The sequence below is a fragment of the Paroedura picta genome, chromosome 3, assembly GCF_049243985.1.
Source record: "Paroedura picta isolate Pp20150507F chromosome 3, Ppicta_v3.0, whole genome shotgun sequence".
In the NCBI taxonomy this organism is placed as follows: Eukaryota; Metazoa; Chordata; class Lepidosauria; order Squamata; family Gekkonidae; genus Paroedura; species Paroedura picta.
Window position 1 is genome coordinate 147,297,195 of NC_135371.1, and position 12,192 is coordinate 147,309,386.

A 12,192-nucleotide genomic window follows, 5' to 3' on the forward strand; every position below is an offset into this window, starting at 1 on the left:
TGAACATTCTTTGGCATTGCCCTTCTTTGGGATTGGAATGTAAACTGACCTTTTCCAATCCTGTGGCCATTGTTGAGTTTTCCAAATTTGCTGGCATATTGAGTGTAGCACTTTTACTGCATCGTCCTTTAAGATTTTGAATAGTTCAACTGGAATGCTGTCACTACCACTAGCTTTATTGTTGCTCAGACTTCCTAAGGCCCATTTGACTTCACATTCCAGGATGTCTGGCTCCAGGTCAGTAACTACCCCACTGTGGTCATCAGGGATGTTAAGCTCGCTCTTGTATAGTTCTTCTGTATAATTTTGCCACCTTTGTTTGATCTCTTCTGCTTCTGTGAGGTCCCTACCATTTTGGTCCCTTATCATACCCATCTTTGCATGAAACGTTCTCTTCATATCTCCAATTTTCTTGAAAAGATCTCTGGTCCTCCCCATTCTATTGTTTTCTTCTATTTGTTTGCACTGTTCATTTAAGAAGGCATTCTTATCTCTTCTAGCTTTTCTCTGGAATTCTGCATTCAATTGGGTGTATCTTTCTCTTTCTCCCTTGCCTTTCACTTCCCTTCTCTCTTTAGCTATTTGTAAAGCTTCCTCAGACAGCCATTTTGATTTCTTGCATTTCTTTTTCTTTGGGATGGTTTTAGTTGCTACCTCTTGTACAATGTTGCGAACCTCCGTCCATAGTTCTTCAGGCACTCTGTCTATCAGATCTAATTCCTTAAATCTATTTGTCACCTCCACTGTGTATTCGTCAGGGATATGATTTAGTTCATACCTGAGTGGCCTAGTGCTTTTCCCTACTTTCTTCAATTTAAGCCTAAATTTTGCAACAAGAAGCTCATGATCTGAACCACAATCAGCTCCTGGTCTTGTTTTTATTGACTGGATAGAACTTTTCCATCTTTGGCTGCAGAGCACATAGTCAATCTGATTTCTGTGTTGACCATCTGGTGATGTCCATGTGTAGAGTCGTCTCTTGGGTTGCTGGAAAAGAGTGTTTGCTATGACCATTGTATTCTCTTGACAAAATTCTACCAGCCTGTGCCCTGCTTCATTTTGTACTCCAAGGCCAAACTTGCCTGTTATCCCGGTTATCTTTTGGCTTCCTACTTTAGCATTCCAATCCCCCATGATGATAAGCACATCATTTTTGGGCGTTGCTTCTAGAAGGTGTTGTAGGGCTTCATAGAACTGATCAACTTCATCCTCTTCAGCAGCAGTGGTTGGGGCGTAGACCTGGATCACTGTGATGTTGAATGGTTTGCCTTGGATTCGAACTGAGATCATTCTGTCATTTTGGGGATTGTATCCCAAGACTGCTTTTCCTATTCTCTTATTGATTATGAATGCTACTCCATTTCTTCTGCGAGATTCTTGTCCACAGTAGTATACCTGATGGTCATCTGAATTAAATTCACCCATTCCTGTCCATTTTAGTTCACTGATTCCTAAAATGTCGATGTTCAGTCTTCTCATTTCTTGTTTAACCACGTCCAGCTTGCCTTGATTCATGGATCTGACGTTCCAGGTTCCTATGGAATAAAAATCTTTACAGCATCGGACTGTCTTTTCGCCACCAGTTACTTCCACAACTGAGCGTCCTTTCGGCTTTGGCCCAGCCGCTTCATTCATTCTGGCGCTACTCGTACTAGCCGTCTGCTCATCCCCAGTAGCATATTGGACACCTTCCGACCTGAGGGGCTCATCTTCCAGCGTCATATCGTTATGCCTATTGGAACTGTCCATAGAGTTTTCATGGCAAAGATACTGGAGTGGTTTGCCATTGCCTTCTCCAGTGGATCACCTTTTGTCAGAGCTCTCAGCTATGACCTGTCCGTCTTGGGTGGCCCTGCACGGCATAGCTCATAGCTTCACTGAACTACGCAAGCCCCCTTGCCACAACAAGGCAGCGATCCTTGAAGGGGGATTGGCATTGTAATTCCTGCTAAATATCCTGTAGAGTTAGGATTATAATACAGTTTCTGGATTTGCAGCAATTCCCATTGTGACCATTAAGCATCGTCTAATTCCTTGATTTCAACTCCAAGGCAGACCTGCATTTCATTCTTCTGATTTCAGCTCTTAAGGCGCTGTCTCAGCACCTTCCTAGCATTGGAAGTTTAGAAGCCCACTAAAACGGGTGAATCAGTCTTACTGCGTGAATGTTTGGTTTTGCTATTACTGAGGGATTCTCACTTTCTTAACAGAACCCCATTGATGTTGGCAATCATGAACGGCCATGTAGATTGTGTACACCTCTTACTAGAGAAGGGGTCCACAGTGGATGCAGCAGACAGGAGAGGCAGGACTGCACTGCACCGGGGGGTGAGTAGAAGTATTGCTTGGAGATTCACAGGTCACCAAGAGAGCTGGCTGTGTGGATCTTCAGCCACTATGATAAAAGCTTAAAAACTGGCATCGTACATTTGAAACCTTGGGCTGATATACTGACCTCACCTTCCAAAGGGCATTCCATCAAAGGGAAACGCCTGCCTACACAGGTACTGTCACAATAGTATTTGTGCTGGGCACATTCTCTCATTAGTTGCTGTTCTTTGCTGCTCCCAGGCTGTTACTGGCTGTGAAGACTGCCTTGCAGCACTGCTGGACCATGATGCCTTTGTATTGTGTCGGGATTTCAAGGGCCGGACCCCGATCCATTTTGCCTCGGTGTGTGGGCATTCTGAAATCCTGAGGACCTTGCTGCAGGCAGCGCTCTCTACTGACCCTCTGGACTCCGTGGTGGACTATAGTGGCTACTCACCAATGCACTGGGCTTCGTACAGCGGTAAGAATTCAGAGGGCTGTGTATGATTTCCGGGATCCTTTCTCATGGCATATCGTGAGCCCGTCCAAGTGGATTGGTGTGCTTAGTGAGGCCCTGGCTTAACCAAGTAGCAAGCTGTAGTATGAGATGATGCAGCAAAATGACACTTCTTAGTGCTCAGGACAGTGGCTATGAAACGTTCTGTCCTTGAGGAATCTTTCCGTTTAAGTTAGTCTTTACCTCCCCATGACATTGCTTTCCCCATTTTTTCCTTTCTGCTGTCCTTCACTCAACTTGCTCCTTTCTCTAAAGCTCCAAATTCCAGGAATGCTAAGAAACATGTTGTCAAAATGAATCATCCAGATTTACGCAATTTGGCACAGTGTATCCTAATTCTGGGTATGGAGAACAGAGTAGCTACTGAATAAGGCCTCCTCAAAGCGACAGGCAGATTGTTACAGCTTCTGTCATTAGCACGAAATGCAGAAAATCCTGGCTACCAAATCCCAGTATATGCTTTTTTGTTGCTATCAGAAGAATTCTCTAGAACTTGAAAAGCGACCAGATGGGTGATCTTGATTTTGCTGGTATTTAATTTCATGAAGCTAGAGGGTGATCTAATCATTTTTGCTGCCTCTTCTCTTTCCTTGCCAGGGCATGAAGATTGTCTTGAATTGTTACTTGAACACAATCCATTTGCATACCTAGAAGGAAACCCCTTTACTCCATTGCACTGTGCAGTGTAAGTAACAGTTGGCCCCTGAAGTATGGTGGGAGTGTCGTAGATGGGATTAATGGGTGGAGAGGAGAAACAAAGGTGGACTTCTGCTCTGGTAGTGAGACCCTGGGGTATGTGCTTTTTACAGAAATCACCCCAACTAATTCTGTTCTTTTGAAGCAAGGCTTCAATGTCAATGATTTTGAAAAGCCATGTCTAAGACTCTTAGATGCAGAAGCCTGAAAATTTTGGTCTACTGATGGGCTGAGAATATTTGTAGTTGGAAATCCTATCAGTTCCTACAGCTCTTTGGCTCGGAGTATAAAAGCAGGTTTTCATTTGGAGAGTCATGTAGAATGTTGTAACCCTCCGCAAACCAGCTTGCTGGGAGCGGCGGATAATAATGTAGTCTTCATGCAACCCACTAGAGGGCATATGCAACTCTTCTCGCCACCAGCAAAATGATGAGTCAGTTGTGGCAATTAGCAAACTATGCAAGGAAAGTTCTTTGTAGCAGAATGCTCTACTGGCATCATTTACATTTCCTTTGTCCTGCCCTGAGACATTTGTAATTTTTTTTAAATTCATTCATGCGCTCTTTTCTGTAGGATAACTCAGGATCCAAGCAAGTAACCACAGTATAGAAACAACTAAACATTGAAATTACAACTATAAAACACATTAAAACACCTTATGCACTAATAGTAGGATAATCCCCCTTTGCCCAGGCTCCACCTGCCCCAGAAGCTCTCTGGGTTTTTTTGGAAAACTTTTCTATAAGTATGGGGCAGCCACTGGAAAACCCAGGCTCAAGCCTTAGAAGGGGCATTGACATTGGGCCTTGCTGAAAAAAACAATATCTGCTACATGTGGACATACATGGAAAGGTAGCCCTTCAGGTTTGTAGTCCCTGAGTATCAAAAGGCTTTAAAGTATGCACCATATTGGAAACAAATAGGCAGCCAGTGAAGAGATCTCAAAATAGGAGTAATACGTTCCTGGCAGCTAGTGTTTAATAACATTATGTCTGGATTGTCTCCAAGAGTAGTCCCCTGTGGAGCGTGTTACAGTAATCTAGTATTGGGTTTACTGAAACAGATCAATACTGAAACAGATCATGCATTAGCAAATATGGATATTTGCTATATTTAGCAAATAACTAAATGAATGTGGGGAAAAAACATTTTTCACAGGCATGGACACCTGTTTCTCTAACAGGAGGCAAAGATCCAATATGATTCCCAAGCTGTTAACATTATCTTTCAGTGAAAGTTGCACACCATCGTTGGTAGGAAGAACAGTCCTACTTAAAGCAGCGGCCCTCCCAGCCAGCAACATCTCTGTCTTACGTGGATTCAGCTTCAGTTTGTTCTCCCTCAAACACTTGACCATTGCATTCAGACATCGAGCCAGGTATCCCCAATTTGGGGAGTAGTAAAGGGGCCTTTGCCCAAATTTGGGGGTGGTGTAGGGGCTTTTGCCCGAATTTGGGGGTATTATCACTTTCTGTATTTAGATTTCTAACCTTCCTCGTCCTAGAGGCTCAAGAATAAAATTTCATCATATTAAAACACTTTTAAAAGTTCCTAACATTCTGCTGGCTTCAGCCTGGCCTCTAAAAGCCACCTGAAGATCTAGAAGGTGCTGAGGTTTAAGTTGGATGACCTTGAGGGGAAGGGAATTCCATTGTTGGAAGAAAGCTGCCAAGAATGCTCCTCACTGTACTCACAGTATATTTTTGTTCTACTCCCTTCCCTTTTTTCTTTTCTTCAGTGCATTTTTATTCTTTCAACTTGCTTGCAGTTACGACAGCAGAGTTAAAATTTTCTAGAAATCACTGATTGTGGTAGGGAGGAGAGAATGCACAAATTGAGCTGCATTATACTAAATCAGGTTGTTTGTCAATTTGATCCTGTCTGTTCTAGTTAGAAGTGGCTCTCCAAGATAATAAGCAGGGATGGGCATGAACAACCTGTAAATAAAAATTCATCACAAATTTTGCCCTGTTTGTGGTTCACGAGCAAAAGTTCATGACGGGTCTACCATCACAAATTTCCATGAACTTTTAAAGCAGTTCATGGATAGAACAGAAAGCAGGGGTTTAAAGGGACACCAAGTCTTTAAACTCATGCTTTCTGTTTTCCACAAAAGCCAGCAAAACCGCTGAGCAGCTGAGAGGCTCTCCCCACTGCTCAGGTCTTTCAGGGCTGAAGACAGCCCAAACAGCTAAGCAGCATGGTCATTTAAAATGACTGTGGTCCCTTTCAACGGATTTTTGCAGGGTCATGAACCAGTTCCACTGATGAACAAGCCACCTAGTTAAGTTTGGTTTGTGTTTCGTTCACAAACTGACACAAACCACATTTTCCTGATTCATGCCCATCCCTAGTAATAAGTAGCCCTCCTTCCTGTCGTTCTGTTAACAGTCTGAATTCAGGATTTTCTGCACAAAAAATATCCTCTGGTTATGAAGCTACAGCCCTTCCTCTTTGTGTGTAAAACATGCCACCCTTCTCAGTTTTTCTGGGTGTGGAATTGGGCTTACTGTGGGTGGGCAGGTGTGAATTTCCTGCACTCTGCAAGGGGTTGGAGCTAGATGACCCTGGATGCACTTCAACTATGGTTCTGTGATTCCTCTCTTTTAACAACATGCAGAAGAAAACTACGCCAAGCTACTTGAATTAATTTTATTATGTTTCTTTCCTCCTGCAGAATTAACAACCAGGATGGCACTGCTGAAATGCTTGTCGAAGCACTGGGTGCCAAGATTGTTAATAGCAGAGATGCCAAAGGAAGGTGAGTGAGTGCCCAGTCTTGTTGTTTGCCATTGCTGGACTCCTTGGCTGGGTTGTCACCTCCTTGCTAGCATCAATGTTAGGACAGGACCCTTTCCTCCATGAAGTGGCATTTTGAAACTAGGAGAATTGCTAGAAGAGGAGAGGCTGAGGCTACCTCTCTTGCACCTTTCTAGTGATAAATGGGAGCTACCTAGTTACTAGAGTTCTAATCTGGTGATCAGGCCTCTAGCTTCAGTTCTGTTCTCTCTTTGGCTGCCATCAAGTGCATTATCTAGTCTGTTTTTTCCCATGTTTTGAGATTATGCTCCAAGTTTTTGTACCCCTTAGATTGTACTCCAAGCTTTTTTGTCAGCCAACAGCAAAAGTTTTGTGTCTTTAAGCCACGGATTCCAAACCAGGGGTCCATGGACCCTGGGTATCCACAGGAGCTCTGGAGGTGGTCTGCGGCCTTTTTCAATCTTCCTTAATGGACTCAGCCACAATCTAGGGAACCAGCTGTTTCCATTGCTCCCAAGCGTGAGTGAATTCTTCCATGGTTTATGCGCCTTTATGCCTACTCAGCCTTAAATGGCTCCTCCATTCAGTTCTCCTCAAGCCTGTCTGTTAACATGGGAGTGGTGATGTCACTTCCAGGGGTGTTACAGGGAGGCGTGACCAGCTGATATCACTTCCAGGGCTCCTCGAAGCTTGAAAAATTAGTTCAGGTGCTCCTCCACAGTCAAAAGGTTGAAAAAAGTTGCTTTAGTCATTAAGGGGTGGATGGCATGGATGTTAGGAATACCACCACCATTATTGGCAGGGGCTGCTTTTTATCTTCTGTAATGTCTAGTTGGACGGCAAGAAAGAAGTAGTTAATTGTATGGACATATGAACAGGAAAGAACAAGCAGGGAGGAGTTATGTTTTGGTTTATCCGTAACGTCAAAATTGTCCAGTAGATGTTCATAGGACTTGTGCAGCTACTACAACCCCTGTCATGATGGCTGAGCAGAAAGAGCATTTTTCTAGGGTTGTATCAAGAGCTTGGAAAAACTATCCTCAGGAAAGATGAGAGACTTCCCCCGTCCCTACATAAAAATAAACCAGAGCAGCACTTTTGACTGATGTTTAAGACCTTTCCAGAAGAAGCTGCAATCTTGGGCCCCACAATATACAAAGAAACAATTCAAAAGTTGGTGCACGATCAGGTCCACATTTGTTAACGGTATCCCCTCTCCTCTTTCCAGGACCCCCCTTCACGCTGCTGCCTTTGCAGACAACATCCATGGTTTACAGCTGCTTTTGCGCCACCAGGCTGAGGTAGACATGACTGACCAACTGGGAAGGACCCCCCTCATGATGGCTGCTGAAAATGGCCGGACAGCAGCTCTTGGTGCGTGGTGAATCCTCTGCCCTTGTGCCTACTTTATTCGCCCCATCAGATCCCATCTGCTCCAGAGGTCTGCTTGCTGTGCCACAGCCTTTAAAATGCGCATAAGTTCTAGGGTGGAGGACAGCTGGTCTGAGATATGTACCTGGCTGTGGTCTTTGCCCAACTCATTTCTGGTTGGTGCCTGACTATTTGTAAAGGTGCACTTCTTGAGTTCTTTACATTTGAGAATGAAAAAGTAATCCCAGAAAGCGTTTCTTAAGGGTCAGCGTGTTGTATCCCCCCACACCTCCGGAGATTCGCCCCAGGGAGAAAATCAGAAGAAAGCTTGGGCTCCCCTCATCCAGAGTGACCCAAGATACTTTGGTGCATGAGGCAAAGAATGCAAATAATCCTCCCCAGCAATAATTTATCTCTAAACTGAAAAATTAAGAATTTTGCTGCCCTCCAACAGTGCCATCAAAATGTCACCGGAGACTGGTTGGCTTATACTGAAACGTCGTTCCTGAACTTGCTATGTGTGTGTGTATGACCATACCAGTAAATGGCCTGCTTATTGGATTGCAGAATCATTCTCTGCCAGCTTCTATGCACTTTAAAGTATGCAAGCCAGGGACTTGGTCTTGGGGGGGACAGGCATCTTTACTGATCCTTGTTTCGAAGTTCATAAGCACCCTAATCATGCGCCATCAATCACATCGTCTCCTGTGGTGGGCACATGGGAGAGGGCCTTTCCAGTGGTCACCCTGCAAGTATTGGAGCAGCCTCCCCAGGGAAGTGAGCCCAGACCTCTCATTGTCCAGCTTCCGGAAGCAGCTGGAGTCAGTTTTATTTATGACTGCTTTTGATGGATTTAGTTTTTTGTTGTTGTTGGTAGTCCTGTTAACATGGGGGTGGTGATGTTTATTGTTGATTTTATTGTGGTTTTATAATTGTTGTTTTTATGTTTTTGTGTTTATACATTTTTTTAATCCAAAGATGTTTTATTTGTATTGTAAGCTGCTTTGAGTTCTGCAAGAGAGAAAGGCAGCATGACCCTCTCTTCCTCCAACACTGTCTGATAAGAGAAAGCAGTAACATGTGACGAAATGGGCATGAGAGCATTTTTCACGTACTTAAAAATTAAGTGCAAGAAGATATCACAAAGGGTGCTATATCCTGGGAAGAATGATACTTTATGAAATCAGGAGGAGAAGTTCTAAAATGTTGTTTTCTTTATCTTCTTCCCCTCTTAAAGAGTTTCTGCTGTACAGAGCAAAAGCGGATCTAACTGTGCTGGATGTCAACAAGAACACAGCTCTTCACCTGGCCTGCAGTAAGGTAAAGAGCTCAAGAGCAGGCCTGCATAAGGGCAGGCCTTCTCTGGCCATCTTCTTGTTGTTGTGTTGTCAGATGAAGCTAGGAAGTGATCTTTTACCACCTGGATTGCGATATGGGTGTCAGGGACAAGACTGTGTTTGTGATTTGCACTCAAAATGCATTTAAATTATGCCTCTCAAATACATGATGACGATTGATGACTACTAAATTAGTTGAGTCTGCTTTGTTCCAATGCAAGGAGAATTGTGTTGACAGAAGAATTGGGGAGGCCATAGATGTGTATTGGGTACTAGCTAACTGTGGAACATTAAGGAAGGATAGTGCCTTGCAGACACTGGGACCTTGCCCTGTCTTGACAAGGATGCTAGGAACTTGCCACTTTAAAATCAGAATTACTAGAATCCACTTCCTGTGCTAACTATAAGTTCCCTTAGTGGGCACGAACTGGCTGACAAACTAGTTTGTCATGAATGTTTGCTGATTTATGGTTCATGAAGCAATGGTTGCAAACTGAAGAACCACCATGAACTTTCATTAATTTGTATGTGCCTTAAGCCCCTGCTTTCTGCTCCCCGTGAAAAGTTGGAGGGAGCAGAAAGCAGGGGATTAAATGGCTCTGAGCCTGCCTAAGAAAAGCCCTTTTAAATAGCTGATCTGTGGGAGAAAACTATTCCATGTAGTGCAACTATTTAAAGGGATTTTCTTTTGAAAACCCCTTTAAGCAGCTGATTTGCTCAGAACTCTGTGGCTCAAGTATTTAAAGGGGCTTTCTTGGACAGTCAGCCCCTTTAAACAGCTGATCTGTATGAAACAAAGTGTTCTGCATGGCTCAGCTGTTTAAATGGGATCTCTTGGGCAACTAGCTCTTTAAACAGTTGAACTACAGGGAATAAGCTGCCCACGTGGCTCAGCTGTTTTGGCACAAACCCAGTTCATATGATGGCCAACAGGGTTCATGTGGCTGATGGTCAGATTCTTGGTTCACCCACAAACCATGAAGCAAATCACAATTTTGTGCTTTGTGCCCATCCCTACTTGTAGCCCCTTTGCTATTTCTGGACTTCCTCTATCTATCACATGCAGGCTTGCTCAATCTGGAGTTCGTAGCAACCAGTAGCTTGGGAAAAATGCACCAGTTTGGGAAAAATGCACCAGTTCTAAAAATGAATAGTCCTCCAAGTTATCTACTTTTCCTTCCAGGGTCATGAAAAGTGTGCCTTGTTGATTCTGGGAGAAACCCAAGACCTTGGCCTTATCAATGCAACTAACAGTGCTCTGCAGATGTGAGTATTTGCACAGCTGGTGGAAATGGAAAACTTGTCTTCCTTGTTTTTTCTACAAGTTGCCTTTCTTTTCTGTCCAATAGCACTGTAAAGTTAAGGAAATGAAGCAAGGAAAAGCATCATGTGTAGTGAATTCCTTCCCAAGCCCATTGATGTCTCCTCATTTGATAGTAAAATGTAATTTCACTTGACAAAAGAAGTGGAACTCTTTCTTGGGGGCGGGGGTTCTTTAGAAAAAACAAGCCACTTTCTGTGATGCTGGATATTTTATCATCTGGAGCATCAGTCACAGCCTAAATGAGAGATGGACAAATTGGTATAATAATTGCATTACCCATTGCTTTGCAAAGGCTTAGTTGGGATGAGTTTTGTTTAAATAAGAGATTATACAGAGTTTTCTCTGTTTAGCCCTCATTCCTTTTTCCATGGAATCCTGGGAACTGTAGTTCAGTGGAGATCTTGTGTAGAAAATTCTAAGCACTCATATGGGCAGAGGCATGATCAGTAAATTGGTATATATGCCATATAACTTGATACTGCAGGGCCTGATCATATTCAAAGATGGTGATGACATTTTCTCCAAGCGCAGATTCACTAGTGACTGTGGAACATCTTATATTGCTCATAAATGTCTGTACTGCCTTTCTATTTATTTACTTACTTAGATTTTTATACTGCCCTCTCATAGAACGTTAAAACATATATCATAGTCATAACGTAACACAACAATAACAGTTCCAATAGAACAGCTCCAATAGTGGATCTAAGATCAACAGAATTTACAGCAGGTTCGATTGATTAATGCTTTAACAGTGACAAAAATTTTAACAGGAACCCCTAGGGAAGTCTGATTAGTTTCAGGTCATGGAGGAGGTGTCTGAGGGGGGACCAGTTGATGTTGATGGGTTGGTCAGCCTCAAACAAATGACTGGTGGAGGAGTTCTCTTTTGCAGGCCCTGTGGAATTGTGGGAGTTTGGGCAGGGCCCTGATCTCTTCAGGGAGTTCGTTCCACCAGGTGGTGGCCAGGACAGAGAAGGATCTTCTCTAGCTTTCACAATCAGTTAACATTTAAGTTAGTAGTATAAAATGAGTACAGCTTAATTTTGTTAAAAACAAGCAACTGAACAGGTAAAGCAATACCAGTATCAAAAAGAAATTTACTGTTTTGTCAGTCTTATTGGGGGACAGGTTAAGTCTCAGGTGGTGTGAATCTTTGTAAAGCGCTAGATTTTTCTCTAATTTGTCTGAAATTGTAGCTGGGCCTAGAAAGAGGGTTGCAGCATATTTTTAAGACAGTGGTTCATGACCAGATACACAAGATATCCACAGATTAGGCGCTTGATTTCCAAGCTTGGGACCCTTCTCGTCAATCAACCTTGTTGACTTTCTCTCAGTTAACTCTCAACCTGCCCAAGAATATAAGTGGAATCTAGTTAATACCTTCCCCTCCCCCCTTCTTTTTCCTTCCTGCGGTCTGCAGGCCGCTCCATATTGCAGCTCGAAACGGACTGGCCTCTGTTGTTCAGGCTCTGCTGAGCAGAGGTGCCACTGTGCTTGCTGTGGATGAAGAAGGTGCGTATTTTCCATTCCTGTATTCCTAAACTCTTCTCTGTTTCAGGTCAGTTGCAGTGCAGGATATTGGCAACATTTATTCACTCACACAAGGGTGTGGCTAACTCAGCTGGTTGGGAAGAGGGGGAATTTGGCATCATTGCACATGTTCTATATGAAGTTGAATGAGATTCTCCTCTCCTCCCCCCTTCACTTTTAATGTTGGGATTTGATCTCTTTTTTCTTTGGGTGTTTGATGCCGTCTAGCCAGAAAAGGAATATGATCTTTCAACTCCTTTATTTGCTGAGGAAAAATTGTCTTGTTCTGTATTTATCTGCAACCTGAGAGGTCATATGTTTACATTAACACTGCATAGATCTTT

General features: G+C 43.3%; 1 protein-coding gene across 3 annotated transcripts in view; it reads left to right on the plus strand.

Moving 5' to 3' along the window:
* Positions 1 to 12,192, plus strand: part of ANKRD52 (ankyrin repeat domain 52) — a 79,950-nt gene that overhangs the window by 48,998 nt on the left and 18,760 nt on the right. The window contains exons 20-28 of one of the 3 annotated variants that reach the window (XM_077328564.1): positions 2,211 to 2,328; positions 2,647 to 2,791; positions 3,425 to 3,512; positions 4,755 to 4,901; positions 6,201 to 6,284; positions 7,512 to 7,657; positions 8,892 to 8,974; positions 10,175 to 10,257; positions 11,739 to 11,830. In XM_077328564.1, coding sequence (XP_077184679.1) covers positions 2,211 to 2,328; positions 2,647 to 2,791; positions 3,425 to 3,512; positions 4,755 to 4,901; positions 6,201 to 6,284; positions 7,512 to 7,657; positions 8,892 to 8,974; positions 10,175 to 10,257; positions 11,739 to 11,830 — 986 coding nt within the window. Of the gene's footprint in view, positions 1 to 2,210; positions 2,329 to 2,571; positions 2,792 to 3,424; positions 3,513 to 4,754; positions 4,902 to 6,200; positions 6,285 to 7,511; positions 7,658 to 8,891; positions 8,975 to 10,174; positions 10,258 to 11,738; positions 11,831 to 12,192 lie in introns of all 3 variants that reach the window. The other 2 variants (XM_077328563.1, XM_077328565.1) reach the window with 2 other exon arrangements.